This window comes from Trachymyrmex septentrionalis, unplaced genomic scaffold (assembly GCF_001594115.1).
Source record: "Trachymyrmex septentrionalis isolate Tsep2-gDNA-1 unplaced genomic scaffold, Tsep1.0 scaffold11, whole genome shotgun sequence".
Classification (NCBI taxonomy): Eukaryota; Metazoa; Arthropoda; class Insecta; order Hymenoptera; family Formicidae; genus Trachymyrmex; species Trachymyrmex septentrionalis.
Genome location: NW_017304228.1, coordinates 5,802,829 through 5,821,837, shown reverse-complemented (window position 1 = coordinate 5,821,837; position 19,009 = coordinate 5,802,829). Strand labels below are relative to the sequence as shown.

Here is a 19,009-nt window from a genome sequence, read left to right as displayed (position 1 = left end):
TTTGTCATCTTTCGATTGTCATCTTCATTCTGATCACTAGAATTTCCTAATTTTTCATCGTTATATGCACGATCGAACTCAATAAGAAATCTATTCGAAACGGCAGTGTCTATTGCGCGTTTACCTAAGAAAAATATGCTCTTTCCATCGGTGTGAATTACGTCTACCAGTCGGGCGTCCGTGTAATCTAGGCGAAGATGGCTCGGCATTCCTTGGAAATATGGCTCCGCAGGATCCAACCCGGTAATACGTCCAATATTGCCACCCAATTTCTCGCCCGCATAACCGGCCGTATGGGCACCGAGGCTGTGCCCGATTAAATGTATGTCGTTCGGATCTAGGCCGTAGTTCGTCTGAAATTTTATCAGAAATAAGAATGAATATATAAGTACAGTATTTTGCTACAATCATACAATTAAAAACATATATAACATAAAAATATAAAACGATGTCATACTTGATGCTACGAATGCTTTAGAGATTTTTTTATTAGTCAATTAATAAAATTCTTTTTTCTGATTAATCAATTAAATATTTCGCAACATTTGTAGCATTAAGTGGATCGGATTATAATAACGTGTATAAATGACGTACTTATATATTTAGCGAATTTAAAAATCTAGAGTGACTTGGACACCCCACACGTGAGTAGTAAAAGTTTAATGGGAATAATCTTGGAAAATCTCTTACTTGTAAGTGCTTGATGAGATGAGCTATTTCGAGTCCAACCAGTCTCGTGTTCGCTGTCGCTTGGGTGTACAAAGGTAGACTCCCACCAGCCCAGTCGACCACGATAACATTGTAATCACCGTACACCAACAGCTCACTCCTCATTTCCTACGAGTATATTTTGTGGGTAAATAATTGGTGGTAATTTTCGCGTGTTATTTAAGAACTGCGTCTGTCATCAAATGCAACTGTGTCACTAGCTCGCGTATATCTATTTGAAACACGGACGCAAAATGTAACAGAAAAGTACATTTCTTTACCAATACGTCTAGCTCGCAATAGACGACGATGGTCGGGCGATGGAGATGCACGATGTAGGCTAGTCTTTGGTACATACATGCAATTGGTATTATGAGTATGACAGTTTGATTGCGAATACATAATGCAAAGATTTCTTTAAAAATCTAGGACGATAAACGAGTATCTGTATAGGAATAATAAAAGGATAAAGCCTCACCTTGACCCAGTTGCTGAGTGGAGTGTCTATAAAGCCATGTATAATGAATTTGGTTTGCCGCTTAGGATTGAAGTTTGAGTTTTCGATGGATTTATTCTTGGCCACTTTTAATATTTGACCCTGAGGGAAAAATGACTGGACATTATTAAGTGTACACATCTGTAAGAGAGTCAATTATTCGAAGAGTCCGTTTCAAAATCATTTATGTCAATTTTAAATCTCAAATGCGTGACGCATATACATTATTATTATTATTGAGAAGGACAAATGCATGCTAATTGCAAGAATTCATATACAGACGCGCGTATTTGTTTCCAAGGAAAAAATTATTAGCAAAAGAAAATGTTACGAGATATCATGGATTTGCATTGAGTTGGAACAAAAGTACGTAACTACTTCATTTGTATTATGTCTATGTTTTTTTTTTTTAAATTGACAATTATTCAAAAGCAAAGTGCAAGTTTCAGCTTTAAGAATCTGTTTTTTAAATTGCAGTGCCACGACTGCAATTTAAACGGAGTTGTAAGGACGATTAAAGTCAAAATGCTTCTTTTATTTAATTTGCGAACTCAGTAACAAAAAATTTTAGAAATATTAAAAAAAAAAAAACAATTTCGTAACGAAAACTTTAAGATTTTACATTAAAAAGTCGAAATTTTTCTCAAATTTTTCTAGGCATATAACAGGTCTATAGAGAAGAAAATTTCTTATTTTGGTCGAGCTTGTAAATTTTCTACGTGTAAAAATTATCAAACTCACTGGAATTCAAAAAACATAGTGACCTTTCAAAAGTATTGATTTGAAAGCTTCAAAACTTTTTCTTTTAATTTAAATTTTGGTCATTTTTAATGAAATTACAGCTAGTTGAGTATTAAAGTTCGATATATAACTATGAACTTTTCGTTTCAATCCAATATTCGCCAATTCCGCCAATCGTAAAGCGTATATGCAAAAGTATTTATTTTAATTTCACGATTCAGCGGTTTTATGCGAAGTGAATGATATACGTTTGCGTGTGCAGTTATGGTAGAGGTATGTGATTTCACCGCGCGTGTTATGCTGCTGATATATCACGCTCGATACTTCGCACAGACTTGCGGCTCTCTTCCTCCTTGGATATCCATTAATTCATAAATCAGAGATCTTATCTTCGCGCACGTAAGAATAGTGCGCGTTGCACCGCTGCCCGCACATTGATACGTGTAGTTTCGTTTAATTAATGGAGTCAATTAAGATATCCATTGGATTCAATATCGACGGCTGATCCTATACGTGATAAGAGGCAAGAGGATGGAGGATATTCTCATTCGGTTATTCTTGTCGCAAGACAAACTCCGACGGCCTCTTTCAATACAAATTCTTAATATACACGGTTATATGCGAAAGCGTTTACATCACATCAAATTTACTAGTTACGAAATTCCGGTTGTCGGAGAATTTTGATTTATTTCACCCAGGTTTCACTTTCGCGTTAATAGCCAAAATGTACTTTCGAAACGCCCATGCGATTTTTATCCGTAAAAGATGCTCACCTCAGATCTATGTAGCTTAGATCTTCAAGGCGTTCTATACAGTAAAAATCGTTGTGAATTTGTGTTGGAAACGGTTCACTTACGTTTTTGTTCATGTTGAATTTTTTAAAACTAACCACAGAAATGGATTAATTTATATTTTGACACATATTAAAATTAAAAATAACACAGTGTTATTTAACTCAAGGGATTGTATTGCCATTGCTCCTTTAATTTCTAATAGTGTGGGGATAGTTAGGATTTTCTATTCCAGGTTCAAACCCTAGTGGGTAATATTTTTTATAATAAGTCCTTTGTGTGTTTTAAGATGTTTATTAACGTCGTAATTAAATGGGCAATCAATTTAATTTATGATATTATTCTTTCAGTTTCAGTTTATGATTACGTTTTAAATCGGATAGTAATTAGTGCAGTTTATACAGGGTAATTCATTTTAATCTTAACAAGCAAATATTTTGAAAATATACAATTTTATCAAAAAACGTTTGAAATAAAAGTTGTGCAGTATATAGAGAGACGTATAATGATAATATTATTTTTGAAATATTTACCTGTGAAGATGAAAATAAATCACTCTGTATAACTGGAAGATGTATTTAAAATTTACATATAAATATTATTATAGGCATCAAGATCGAATTTTGACTGCATTTAGCCTTTATTTACTTTTCTTTCTTTATCTATTCGATTGATTATGTAGCGGTCTTGTTTTTAATTTATTGCTGTGTATCGAAACATTAGTCTTTACTTACGTCCAGAGGATTCTGATTCGTGTAGAGGATGAATCTGGTATTAATGACTTCTCGCGGTAACGGGAAAACGTTGAGAGGTCGATGAATGAGGTGATACCAGCTCCTGGTGATGTTTAAGCAGCCTAACTCGTCGTAGCAGCGTGTCTCGTTTTCGACTGGAAAAAATTGTTTCTTCAGTGATTACGTTAATTTTGTTTGTTTTAACTAAATTTAATTCTATATTTATAAATAATATGTATCTACTCTACAAAAAGAAAAACTTCACTGCTGGCAGCCCACAAGAGATGCATGTGTAAAAAATAACAAATTTTAATATACATATATTTCATGTATTGCACTGCCGGTCAAAAGTTCGAAATCATATATAAAATTTAAGAATATTTCAGTGAAACATTACTTAAAAATTCTGTTACGTGCCTTATTTAATTTTTTTTCTTAATTTGAAGTAAATAGGCATTAGTGCACAGTTGTGATTAACATAGCATTATTCAATTTTAAAAAACTATACTACTGCAGTAGTCTTTTTTCTAAAATTAAACTATTTCACACAGCTGTTGATTTTAAAAGATGAATGAAAAAGTCTTCTGTCAGGGAAAAAAATTTGTAGCTAAATCTAAATGTGTGTGTGTGTGTGTGTGTGTGTGCAATAAGCACACAATATTCCTAAAATGTATAAATATTGTTTACCTTTTTAATATTCATATAACATTCTAGTAATACATTCATATAACATTATGTTTTATGGAGATTATTTAGATTAATAAATAATATGATTTTAATTGTTAGGGTGGCTACTTAAAAAAAAAAGAATCTAATATTTAGTGCTTTTATTGTAAAAAAATTGGTAAAAACGTGTTTTGTAAAATTTTCAAACATTTTACATTATTGTTTATTTTATTATAAAATAATATTGAATAAAATACACAAAAATTAAATATTATATTATATGTAATTATATTATGTAATTATATTATATAATTATTTTAACATAATTATATTATAAAATATAGGAATATATTATATGTCATGATATATATTATATAATAAAAATATATTAAATTATACATTATATCATATTAATTATATATCAATTATATTAGTCTACATATTATTCATATAGTAGACATTTTTGATTAATGGTGTCAAACTTTTGACGGCAGTGTATAGAGAAAAGCCCCCTATTATGAGATAGGTGTTCTGCTAAATTAACAGACACTATCTGTTGGTTCCACCATGAATTTATTGCTCTTGGATTGAAAACTATTTAGTAGAAAATTCATTATTAGATCATGCCTGTAGTGATTGTAAAAAAGATTTTAGAATTAGGATGTCTTGAAGTATCATTGAGATAAACCTTTAAACATTATTTATTATTCAATAAATAAATATTTGGCAATAAATTCTTCATGTAGTGGCAGAGTAACGTCATACTAATAGAAATACGGGATATGTTGAATTGCTTAATTATAGAAGTTAGATTTGATGATCGTAAAACCATAAAGCGTGGAAATCGTAATATGAGATACCCAGGATATTTCTAATATAAAATAATCCATGCTTCCATAGTGAATAGCTGTCATAGTGAAAATTGTTGCTAAAGTATAAATGTTATTGTACAATAATAAAAAGGACAACCGGAATGAACGTCGAGTGCCTATTTCTGGGATGCTTGATTTCAATTATCAGAAGACGAATTCTGGGTATAATGTATCGCATACTCATTTTCGCGCACCTTGGTTATGTTCGTTTTTGTATTTAAGAAACATTAAATAAAGTTTTTTATAGTTACAATACTGATATACTTTGTGTTTTATTATTGATTTCTCGAGGCATCTCATATTAGGAGCACAATTTTTTGACTGCGATTTACTCATTTTTTACATTTCTTTAATTAAAAAAAAAATGGAATTTGAATTAAATTTTATATAACATTATTTTAAAGCTTATTAAATTCCCTTCAAAATGACCTATTATTTTTTTTAAATTCTGTTCCATAGACTTCTAGCATTTACCCAAAATGAATTCGGTATCTCATAATAGGGGCCTTTTCTCTACATGTCTTGGACATTGTAAAGAAGAATAAAATGTACTCCTAACATTACTGCGATCAAATTTTTTTATCTAATTTGTATGATAGTTACAAGGCAGCCAAGGTATGTTGACTTCGATTCGATCGCTGCGCGCCCACTGCCAAGGGTCCAGGATTCCGGCGGAGCAGATAACAGGAGTCAATGCGACGAGGAGCAGGATCAAAGTTCCTTCGCCATTGTCGCCGACTCCTCGTCCGTTCATGCCGCTCCTCATCCTCATCCTATAAAAAGAAGAACCGACGCGATCGATAACAATTTGCACAGTGTCGCTAATTTGCTAATGTCGCGTACTAATGTTTGAATCACGATGGTGGGTTTTCTATTCATTTTTTAATACTCAATCTCCAATTAAAATTAATGTAACCTTTCTCCAGACAAAAGGGTTGTTTTGATAGTAAATAAAAAAATATTATATATCGAAGATTAATTACGGAAACATGTTGCGAGCGCACTGGAATACGAATGCATGCAAAACTGTTGAACGAACACTACGACTGTTTGTCGAACTTGTATTGGGCAAATATTGCGTGTTGCACGAGGATTAAATCACTACTAAATGTTTGAAAGGATGATCACTGAATCTAAAAGCGCTAAGAATAATGTTGGTGGGAGTTGAAGAGCCTTCGAACTCTTGGGAGATAATAAAACTTCCAATCGTTAGGAGAAAGATATTTGATAAGGCTGACCGCACACATTTATGTTCAGATCACCTTTGAAACTTACCTCGATGTTCAACCAATTGTTACCTCATGCTTGAAAAAGAAGTGGAAGGATTTTTTAATTCATTTCTAAATGATCACCTTAAGAACTTTAGAGATACGTTTGACATTAACGTTTAAAGCTAAGGATAGAAAAATTGATAGAAAAATTGTCATGCATGAATATATATAAATATACAGAAATATGTACAAATATTCATAAACATATCTAATTATGTACGAAATATGTTCATACATTTTTTTCTCTTTCGTAAACTTACTTTTTAGTGTAATAAAAATAAAAATAATAATAATGGGAAAATATAAAAAATAATTAAAGGGACAATTATCGCATTGTTTGTTTTAAAAAGAAAATCACATTTAGAGAAATATAAACAAATTTGCTCATATATAATTATGTATAATTTTACATACAGTTGTATATCAGCAATTTTTTTTACATTTCTCTAAACTTTCTTCTAAAATAGTGTAAAAATTATCCTTTAAATTGTTTTTAATGTGTTTTTATTATTATTAGTTTTATTTTTCATACACTAACGAGTAATTTTTGAAAAAAAGAAGGATGGACGTATTTCATATATAACTATATATATTTATGAATATTTATATATAATTTTATATATGTTTGTACATTCATGCATGAAACATTTTTTATCGGGATAAGTCGACATCAGTAACATTTATTTATCCGGGTCTTTGTCTGTTCGAATTGACGTTGTCATAATCACGCGATGTATATGCGTATACCATTACTTGCTCTACGATATTCGTACTGCGTGTGATTTGTAATGACATGTTGGCGGCCACGACAATAGAATGAGGAAGAGGAAGACAAACCTCAGTTAAAACGTATTGGACATTTCGATGATATAACTCGGCCTATCTGTGTTCGTTACGAGTTCTTAGACGCCGTCAATTTTCTATTTTGTAATAAAGAAAAGATCGTTAATCATATATATTCGTTGAATAATAATCGCGTTGCTAATTGCATTCATCAATGAGCGAATTTGCAAGTTTTTCGAGAAATTCTTTGCCATCGGAATCGAGCTCGAATATTGATGGAACGATTGTTCTACTTGCAGCCTTCATTAGCTTATGCAACGAGGATGATTATGCAATGACACTTACGCGAGTATCGTATCTCATTGAATCTAAGATTATGTCATGCGCGTATATTGCACTTACGTAGAGATCGAAGGTTCACGACTTCAGGGATATATAACGGCTAGCAGTAACTCCTCGTGAGCATTATCAGGTTAAGTTACCATTGATGCACGCTTTCACCGGCTAAGCTATTCCGGTTATTCACAGCGGAAAATGCATATTCAACGATCGACATTAATAGATTGTTACTTTAAATATACTATCCGGTAAACAGATCGCATCAAGTCGTTTGGGATTGGTCGAGATCAACGAAGTGGCACGAGAGATTATTTACTGGCGGAAACGCGGTAGAGAGTGGCGAACAAAATGTCTTTATTATAAAAGAACCGAAACAGTTTCTAGTTTAATGGAAAATACGAATGTTACACATATATCGGCGCCTCTTAGCACTGAAATATTACATTACCGTATTTCTTGATATTTCTTCTCATTGTCCAACGTTGACAATGAGAAAAAAATATGTGGATACGTAAAAAAACGATTGATTATCATGGAAGTAATAGCAACATGTAAACAAATAAAATATTAAGGAAATATTCATATTCATTATAATTGCAATTGTATTTACAGTTGGACAATTTTTGTGCATTAAAATTAACACATTTCACATGTTCCAAATAATCCATTCAAATTTTTGTTAGAAAGTAACACAAATATTATATAAAAAATAATACAAAAAGTGTATTGATATAATTTGCATATTTTTTTCCATAAAATTTATAATATATTAAATCAATACGTATTTTTATTTGCTTATTTTAGAATTTATGTCTTAAAATGCATTATTTTTATGTTACTTGTTCATTCATTTATGAATTGTGTTATTTTGATATTAAGAAATGTCGAACACTGATTTAAAACATTCAAATAACATAATCATAAAAATATAAATTTTTGACAAGGACTTGAGTAGATCGTTTCTAACATAAATACAAAAAAATGCTTTTAATATAAATGTACAAAAATAGTATTAATTTTATTTACCATATCTTGATATTTTCTACTACATCAATATTAATTTGAAATTATCATGATTTATAGTATAATTTTTTATAATTAGTATAATTACAAAAACATAAGGTCATACTATTATTAACATTATATTAATATAGCAACAATTATAAAAATTCTTGACCACAATTATTTTATTTATAATTACAAACAGTTTTTCCTTTTAATAAAGCCACAAATTTTTTAATTTTCACTCTTCGCTTTCGAAGTTCTCGGAGCAATCAATTTTTCTGCGCAAAGATAAAACGGAATTGAAATCCGATAACATCTTTTTCTGCCTCTTCGTAACATCGCTGAAATACGTCGTGAAATTAATAGCGTTTTCTCTTGGCTGCACTATCACCCGCTAGTGCAACACTCAGACGGTGTTCCGTGGCTACGGTGTAGCATAAATTTTATGCACGAAGTGGGATTTTGTTGCACCGTCTCAAAGGGACGGTGTAGAGCCAGTGTGACATTTAAAATGTGAAAATGGAAATCAAGTGGGAATAGAGTTTTAGCACACTAATGATGTAGTGTACTACACCATGGTGTGCACCATTTTGGTGTAGTGTAGCTGAGTGTAGCTCTTACACGCAACTGGTGCGAGGGCTGCACCCAGTATATCCCAAGAGAAAACGCTATAAGAATGCAATGGAGTTTCTGATTATCGTTCAAAGTAAATTATTCTTGAATTAATTATAGTTTCAGCGATCGGGGTGGAGGTATGCATTGGAAGGGACGGAATGGAGCAAGAATAATTCGAAACCTGTTGCCGAACGAATATGGGCAGCGCCGCGCGGAATGTCGCGCGCTATTTTCTGCATTCCTCAAACGAGCAGCTACATATTGAGGCCTGGAGGCTTGTCTTCCGATCGCGTCGATACGTCGTTTCAATGAGTCACGCATAACGAATACATTATAAACAGTGTTTTGCCTTGGAGCGCTTTATTATCCGCCTCTATCATGATTGTGGCAATTCTGAGGCGTATACACAATACACATACGTGTATACCGTTGTCGAGCTGTATGCATGAACTGTTCGGTCAACTGCTCACAATATGGCAGTTGGTTTTTTTTTTGCCTTTGTATCGCCACTTTCCCTCTATTTCCGCAGAAGGAAATATTCCTAGAGGCGGTATATGTAAATGTTCATTGCGATTATTCTCGGTTATTCATGTCTGATTGGCATAGAATGACATTGACACGATAATCGCAGTATCTTGAAAGTCGTATGTTAATATCCTTTTATCCGGTCGTTGTTTTATTAATTGCTTGCGTTTTTTACGATATGCTTTAATATACAGAGTAAGGTTGCTGAAATTGCATTATTTTTTAGATAAAGGCTTAGAACTCAGAAGTTGTAAAAAATATTATCTTAAGTTTTTTTATAGCAAATATATAGTCTCTCTTCTCTTCCTTGAATATTTTTATTATTTTTTGCATTATAACGTTTTAAATGTTTCAAAAAACGTTTCAAAAAAATTGTTTAATTCCAAAAGAAAGATTGTATTTTAATATGCTGTTAAAGGTTTAAGAATATTTTTCATAATTTCTGGAACAAATAGTAATATTTTAAAAGATAATTCAAGGAGTTTCTATGTGAAACAAAATACTTTGCAGGTTTAAATACATATATATTTTTATATATATATAAAAAGGAATAAAAATGTAAGAAATTATTATAAGTAATATAAAGCAACATGCGATTTAAAATCGAGATTAGATTGTGGTGCAATTTAGGAAACTACAGCTTTTTGCAAAACTTTATTTATTTAATCTATAAAGAATGTAAAAAGGAACTTTATAATCTTATTAATCTTATTCTAATAGCATTTCAATCACGATAATGTATCAAAACATAGGCTATTTAACTTGCATTTTCTGCAATTCTGCTATATGAAATATGATAAGTTAAAAAATAGCAACACTTATGTTTTTCTTATTTATATGAATAACAACTTCTATATTGAGCTTCGTGTCATTTAGTAGTGTAACACAGCAGTGTTGCACGAGTACCATGTAATTTTTGAATAATTCATGAGTAAGAGTGTAAGTACAATAATTGAATTTTTAGGCAAGTTAATACGATTTCGGAAGTCGACAATCTTACCCTACACGAAAAGAATAATTTTTAAGGGTTTTATTTAAAAATTTAAGTAGATCTGAAACTAATTTTGTTGGTTTCATCAACATGATTATGTATAATAAATTCAAACATGACGAGCAATGCTACAAAAAGTTTTGAGATTTTAGCAACTAGTTGAGCGTTCTATATACGTATAATTATTTTACTTAATAAAATTATTGTCAAATCTGTATCTAGCTAAATTTTTAAACTTTAGCGAAACCGTTCTTTCTGTGTACTCTGAAAAAAGTCTTGTTGCATTAATCCCAATAGTACAAAAGTTGCAGCAATATTGCACGCTTTAATGCTTTTATATCGATCTGTCATTATATATAACTGGATATTGTGAAAAATATATTGTAAATAATATTGCATAAAAATGAACATTTAATAATTTTTTTCAATTAATCATTAGACATCAAGAAATATTACGATAACAAGCAAACATACGTGTCTTTATTAATAAAAAAGTTGTAGCAAAAGTAAAAAGATCTCGAGTATGACACACTAAGAATGACATCGAATAGTTAATTGAAATTTTTATAGATTCAACTAGAAGGATACAAATCAAACATTTACAGATCTATCAAACAATCTAGTCGTAATAATCAGAAATTCAATTACGATAACCAGAATTCTGATCAGTATGATTAGAATTCGTTTTGTTTGTACTTTTTATTGGTACAATTATTTTTTTCAATGTATGGTACCGAGATAACGGTCCACAACGGTCATGATAGGCTTCAATCGAGATCGAGTTTTTGCTTCGTTCGAAAATTACAGGTATTGTTTTTGTGCCTTTTATTGCTCTTGCCATCGCAGTGCTACCGGCTCTCGGAAGCTGTCACGAAGCCGAAAGGAAACCGGTCTCCCTCTTTCTTTTTCTTTCTCATTTCTTCTTTCCTTCTTTCAGTCGAGTCCCGCATTTCACCGTTTGCTTCGGGTATTAAATAATTATTATTTCGAAAGCGGGAGAGCGCATATGTAACCGCGGCGCCAGTCGCTACTGGAGGAAAGGAGAGGCGCAACGTCGGCCTCCTGTAATTGTGGCCCAGATTCGGCGTCCTTCCCTGCGGCAATGCTGTACCACTTCCTGTATACCTTTGTGCGCTCTCTCTTCTACTCTTTCTTTCTTTCTCCCATACGCCCTCATCCGTAAAGCCCGTATCAGATCATACAGTAGAAAATTTTGTCTCAAAAATATTTTACATAATTCAAACGGTCTACTTAAATTTTTGCATTAATTTAACACAAGATAAATATGTTAGAAAGTAACACAAATATTAGGTAAAGAAATTAACACGAAAAATGATAACACTGATATAATTTGTAAGCTCACTGTGAAAATATTTTCTTCAATAAAATAAATATTTATGATGTATTAAATTAACACATATTTTATTTATTCGTTCTAGAATTTTAAAACACGCTGTTTTTATTTACTTACTTTGATTTACTTACTTATAAATTGTGTTATTTTTATACTAATTGTAGGAAACGTTTATATTTCTATTTAAACGTTGAATATCAATTTAACACAAAATATTCAAATAATATAATTATATTATATTAAATTAACTCATATACGTTAAAAATTCAATACAAAATTTTAACAAAGACTTGACTGGACCGTTTCTGATATAAGTACAAAATATTTTTTACTGTGTATGTTTGAATTTGTGATTTTAAATCACATTATTGTTATGTTTGTTCGTTTATTCATAAATTATGTTGTTTTAATTATAAGAAATATTAAACATCAATTTAATTAACACAAAATACTTAAGTAATACAATCACTATGTTAAATTAACAGTCGGGTGTGTTAAAAATTTAGCACAAATATTTTGACAAGGATTGTATTAACTCAAATACGTTTTCTGTTATGCATCCTTTTAAGCCCATATCAGACTGCACATTGAAGATTGCGGATTGTAAACTGAAGATTTGAATTCAACTGTAACATTTAATTTTAATCCGTTCTGATTGGATGGATTCTAATTTCCAATTAGTAATTTTTTATTTCTAGTATATAACAAACTTTATACATTTGAGCCTTTTACACGTTCCTGACTCCATTCATTTCTGTTCTCTCTTTTCCCATTCTGGCAAGCTTTTATGTTATTCCCGCGACTGTGATTATGCAATTATTTTACGTTAAATTTCCCTTGGAGAGAGATTTTCAACAGACGCTTGCGTAAAAATACACATGACAGAAATTCTATACCGAAGAAATGTTATCTTCTTCCTTGCTTACAGCTAATGTGAACAACGACGCTTGATAATCGTCACGTTTTCTCGTGACACAAACGAAAATCTTTCGCGAAACTCCGGTTTGATTCTATCCTTCCTTCTTATCTTTTCTCGTAGTGCATTTTCCGGTATATCTCCGTAGTTTTCCTTTCTTACGCGAGCAACGTGATGCCGTGACTGATTGTACAGGAAGCGTATACTAGCATGTTCTTCATTCCTCTCCTCCACATTCTTTGGTTCGTATCTGTCCTCTTGCTTTCTCGCGATCGCCAAGAGCATTTTTACGACACATGATATATTTGCATGCCATATTCGAACCATCGATTCGCGTATTGTGTTACAAAACATATCCGACGTGCGAAATCTTGAATCTGATAGGTTGAACTGTTTCACAATGTTTGTACAATAAAATTTCGATTATAGGTGTTATTACATCTCACTTGCTATTTTCACAAGGTATAGTATTAACATAGACCACTATTCATAGTCCGTTTTTATTTTTTAAGTAGCATCTTAAGATGCTAAACGGCTCTATGATTGATTGGTTTACGATGCCTTAATCTGTACTTGAGATGGATAATTTAAATATAAAAATAATTGACTATAAATACCGACCATAAGTTCGTATTGAGAAATCTTAGATGATTTCGAAAAAATTAATGAAATGTAATATCTTCTTCTAATATTATTTTGAATGTAAGAAATGTCGAAATTCTGGAGGATTAATATTGTACTAAATAAAAAATTGTGCAAGAAACATGTTTCTTAATATACAGTAATTAAAGTATAATTTTGTGTTAAATAAATTGATAATTCATTAATTAAGTATTTTAATATATCGAGAAAGGATAGTGTAATATTGTTCCGTGTTATTTTTTATATCCAAAAGTTCGCAGGTAAATCTCAATGACTAATATACAAGAAGGTATACATCGTATCGATTGTATCAGTTACTTCTAATAAAATAAATTTTTTAATTTTAATTTTTAATTTCTTACAAAAATAAAAAAGCGCACTACACATTTAGGTATAAATATGGTATATACGATTTAAATTTTAAAAAATTTGAAAATATAGACTGTCTTTATTAAGATAGTAAGGAGATGAATGAAAATATAACTACGAAACTTGAAATAAATAATTTTTATCGCAACGTATAACACTTGCGATCAAAATTATATTTATTTAACATTTTAATATACTTGTTATTATTGACAAATATCTCAACGATTATAAATATGTATATTATAAATTTTTTAATCACTGAGCATATTCAATTACTAGGACATTTATTTTAATTGACAATTCGCTTGACGGATTCTAGAAGAGCGGAATGTCTCGATGAAGTCACGTTTTAATGAAGGACGCGTTTTGAAACCGGGACGAAAGTCAAGTCGACGAATCGCACAAAGAAAATGAGAGAACGCGGCAGAAGAGTGTCAGCATCATCGTCATGACCTAATCCAATCTCCAAGAGACGAGACAGGAGAAATTCTTCTTCCGATCTTTTGCTTACTCGCTACGTAATCGCACCTTTCTCTGTCCTTCTCCCCTCCCCCTCCCCTCCCCCCCCTCTCTCTCTCTCTCTCGTTTCTTCATAGTCGCTCGTGTTTTTATACGTTCTTCTCTCGTGCGTTACGCAACACGCGTGCGGCCGTAAATTCGTACGGATCCCGGCATAAATTTCACCGTCTCATATCATCTCGGGCTCGGCACGTTCGCCGAGGCTCGCAAATCGTCGTCACGACGATAATTTAAAAACAATTTCCACCGCCTCGTTTCTGTTCGCGCCCGATGTAATCAGAGGTATCACGTAATTTAGCGTACAAAGTGCTCGTTTTCAGCGATTGGCGCGTACGAGGGATCTTCCTTCCCTTCTTCCGCCCGCGGAGGAGGCCTGCAATCGTGCGGTGTGTGTAATACAGGTTTCATGCGATTAAAAAGAAGCCGGATGAGATCCGATGAAATCGAGGAAGTTAGCTGGCTGATGGGAACATCGGTATATACGAGCATTACGCGTTTCGACAGCTGCGAATCGCGCAAGAAATCCACGAGACGTAATGATACACCGAGAGAAAAGTTTTTGATATTTGTAACTACAATTACGTGTGTACTACAATTGTGATTATTACTGCCGTAATGTTAGCGGTAATAAGTATATTATGTTCTATCAACAAATATATGTAGTTGGCAATCCAAAAAATAATTATAATTATAGTTATTATGACCGTAGAAATAATTCTAATTGCTACAACTTATTTTTTGATATATAATATGGTTAGTTACTAATAATAATGATAATAATAATAATAATAATAATAATAATAATAATGAAAATAACATGTTACAATATCAATAAAATTACCATAAATATATCGTTTTCTGGAATAATTATATAATATGGCTGGCCCAAAAAATGACTATAAATTATAGTCAAATTAAATAATTGCAACCATTTTTATCGAAATTTTACTAACTTTATAACAGTCGGTTATTACCAACATTATAGCAGTAATAATGATAATTACAGTGTAATATGTAGTTATAGTTAGAAATACCAAAAATTTTTCTCTCAGTGTAATGTCACCTCTAAAATCGGATATCTAATTATTTTGCACCGCACGGTTACAGATCTTCTTGCAGCGTATACGGTATAATGAGATATTACGAGAGTCACATAATTGATGTCTGTACACATCGAAAACCACAGCTTTGCGTGTCCGCGCTTAAAGCTTAAAGAAAGGAAGACGCTCGTTCGCGCCGGCCGGCGCGGCGATTTGTTTTTACGAAATTACGCTCCTTACACGCCCGTGAATTTCTCCACGACGCGTGCGATTTTTCCGAACGGCATTCATTTATCATCGCTAAATTGAAAAGGGACGTTTTCGCGTGAAACGCGAGTACGGAAGTACATATCGCGCGTTTGTCGTCATTTTGATAAGTCCAGCCGTTCTTTCCTTCTTTTCTTCGTCCTCTTACGACTCGCGACTCGCCACTTAATTGCCACGACAAGTAGCTTTTCTCGTGTCGCACCGCGAAATCTAATCTCGCAACACCTCGGTGATTCGGCGTTCACTGTTGTCGACAGGCTTCGGACTCCCCGCGGACTCTATACTTACGTGCTTTAACAGCCAAGGTAACATGGCTAATGATAACGTTCTTGCAGTACAATTAATTTAAGATTACGCGAAGTCCTGACGAGTCGTTTTACCGGCAAACGAGTCGTTCAACCCGGAATACAGAAATCATTTTATTACACTCACATGATTATTTTCTCGTCTTCCGTTGATATAACGAAGTTGTGTTTATCGTCGCAGATAAGCATAGATGATAGGAGAGAAAGAAAAGGAAAGATGTCGAATTTAAAATAACATTTAAACGTTTAAAGATTATTTATGTAACGATATACGTATATGTGGGTGTAACTAATTATTTAACCAATGGTTATTTTTCTTTATTTGTAATTACACTTACAATTAAATGATTGCTTGATCCAAGAAAAAAAATTCCAAACAAAAGGATCCAAAAGTATCATAAAATAAAAATGATTATATAATCATGAAACAAGATAAACTCTTATAGTTACAAACAAAAAGTATATAAATTGTACAAATAATGATATTGTTTTCAGCATTTCAGCATTTCAGTGAAATATTTTTTCTTTTGCTGAGCCGTGTAACAAATGCTTGTCGAAATGCTCGCGGTTCGAAATTTGGCTCGATAATTTGGGCATCTTTAAATCATACAATACAAGAACATAACATGTGGGAGTGGCCCAACCAAATTCGATTGCTTATAACTTTCATAAAAATGAAACTTTCGTACTATTGTAAACATTTCTTTTTAACCGAGACGCCAAATATTAAGGAACATTATAACAGTATCAAGCAAATGTATGTATTTTCGTTACTAAAAAATTCAATAAACAATGGGAGAAGCATTTAAAAAGTATTGGAAAAAAGTCAAGGGTGAAGCCATACCGAAAAAGCGTTTAAGGATTAATGGTTCAGTTGGTCGTTCAAATACGTCGTATAGTAAAGAAATTTATTGTTCATATTATCTTTCGTTGCTTGGTTCTGATTTTTAATTACTTGTAAGTTTTTATTTTGTCTTGAGGAAGTTGTATAATAATTTATATAATAAGTTATTCGAGTTAGCCTTCATTATCAAATAAGTCGGAAATGCACAGTTTATTGATAGAAATGGTATATAATAATCTCATATTTTTATCATTTTACATCGGAGTTAATTCATGCAAAGTAAACGAATTAATTATGGACTTTACATAGGATACATATTACATACTTCAAAAGATTTTAAAAGGTAATTTCTTATTATATAAATTATATAAATTGAAGACAAAAACTTCATATGATCATACATATGTCCGATTTAGTTTCAAAGGTACAGGTTGTGTCAAGGTTGAAAGAAAAATTTAACTTTTTTTTTTTAATTTCAAAAACCGCTCGAGCTATTCTGACAAAACTTTAAAGAAACGAAGTACATGTCAAAGTATATCTACGAGTATATCAAGATATTGCGTTTCTTCGACATTATGGTTTATATAAAAAACTTTCTTTTTTCTATTCTAATTCGATTTCTCTTCAATATTCGATTAGTTAAATGTAATTTTGCAAACAAAAAGCACTTTGTTTAGCGGAAAAGTTCCGCTTAATCATTCATTAAATGTGCACATGTTTTATTAATTTAATATCTATTTTTGCTTATTTATTCCTTTTCACACGAGAAATTTAAACGGTTCAATAAAAACGACATCAGAATCTTTTCATAGTCCTAATAAAATATATTAAAGTATAAAAGGATATTTGTCCCTATACATCTAAGAGCAACGTTGGACAGACGAGCAGACAATTGAAACCCAGAATTACAGAACATCGTAATCATATTAAACGTAACATTTCTGTCCATTCTGTCATAACGGAGCACAGGCTGCAGTATGATCATGATTTCCAATCGGATAATGTTAAAATTTTAGATGAAGAGCCTTGCTATAGGAAACGCTTAATTTCCGAGATGCTCAATATTAAAAAGCAGAAAAACAGTTTAAATTTACAAACTGACACTGAAGGTCTTTATAAGGCATATATATCTATTGTAAATAAGGTTTGACTTTTCAATACTGACAGTCCCTCTCTTCTCTCAGTCCATGGTGATCCGTATCAGCGAGCGTACATAATAATCGACACACAATGTCCGTCTTACACATCTGCGTTTCACTTATCTTTATATATTCTAATAGTTATTCATACTTATATGGACACACTTGTTTGAATAATTTACACATAATTTTTGGTAAATTTTTATTACTTATTAGAATTCCGATATGTTAATTTAGTTGCGTTTATTTTTTCGTAAGAAGTCTTTTTATCTTTTCTATCAAATAGAACTTTTTTTAGAGATATGAAACACATTTGACCGTTCAATCGTATGTGAATAATGTCGAGTTCTACATCAAGACTCACCCGAACTGTAAATATAGTGAATATGCGAACATTTGCGATAATTAATTTTGTACTGCGATTTTTTCGATAAGTTAATGTCTGAAGAGGGCTCAATCCGGTAGCCGAAACTTGTAACTGAGTTTTTATTTTATCATATATTTTTTCAATTTTACTTTTCTCTATTTGTAATTTATTCTTTTAATTGTATGACTTTTTTAAAGAAATGTGTTTGACTCTTATTTTGCCCTTTATTTATTGTTATTTATTTTATAATTATTCCATTACCATTTTTTAAGATGGTAAATTATTACGAAAGATCGAGATTACAATCTCATTCATTTGATATCTTCTACAAAATTCCAACTCGTACTCGAATGTTTGTATCATCAATAACATCCCTAGCTCCCTATTTCTCTACTTCCCTACCTTCATCGATCCGCAGGATACCGTTTTAGGTATCACGATATCATAAGCGAGGAGCAAGTAGAAAGTAGAGACCGTAAGGTAATAATATAAATAAGCTATAGCAAAATGTTAATTTGCTTATTCTTATTGCTTAAATTTATTGTGTTCCATAGTCTTTACTCCTTTATGTTTTTCTGTATGTTATAGACTTTAAAGTACAGCGAAAGAATGTTGCATGTTTTTGTTCTTGAAAGATATCTTATTTAGTTTGTCAGTTAATTTTAATTTCTCGGATTAGAATTATTCCTGAGAAAGTAATTATTTTTTAA

The 19,009-nt window shown here is 31.7% G+C and overlaps 1 protein-coding gene across 3 annotated transcripts in view; it reads right to left on the bottom strand.

Moving 5' to 3' along the window:
- Positions 1-19,009, bottom strand: part of LOC108749890 (pancreatic triacylglycerol lipase-like) — a 38,851-nt gene that overhangs the window by 4,643 nt on the left and 15,199 nt on the right. Inside the window, exons 1-6 of one of the 3 annotated variants that reach the window (XM_018488907.1) lie at positions 5,992-6,158; positions 5,612-5,781; positions 3,471-3,625; positions 1,187-1,306; positions 691-837; positions 125-353 (exon numbers count right to left, since the gene is read on the bottom strand). In XM_018488907.1, coding sequence (XP_018344409.1) covers positions 125-353; positions 691-837; positions 1,187-1,306; positions 3,471-3,625; positions 5,612-5,781; positions 5,992-5,999 — 829 coding nt within the window. In that variant the 5' untranslated portion in view covers positions 6,000-6,158. Of the gene's footprint in view, positions 1-124; positions 354-690; positions 838-1,186; positions 1,307-3,470; positions 3,626-5,611; positions 5,782-5,991; positions 6,159-19,009 lie in introns of those variants that run through there. The other 2 variants (XM_018488924.1, XM_018488916.1) reach the window with 2 other exon arrangements.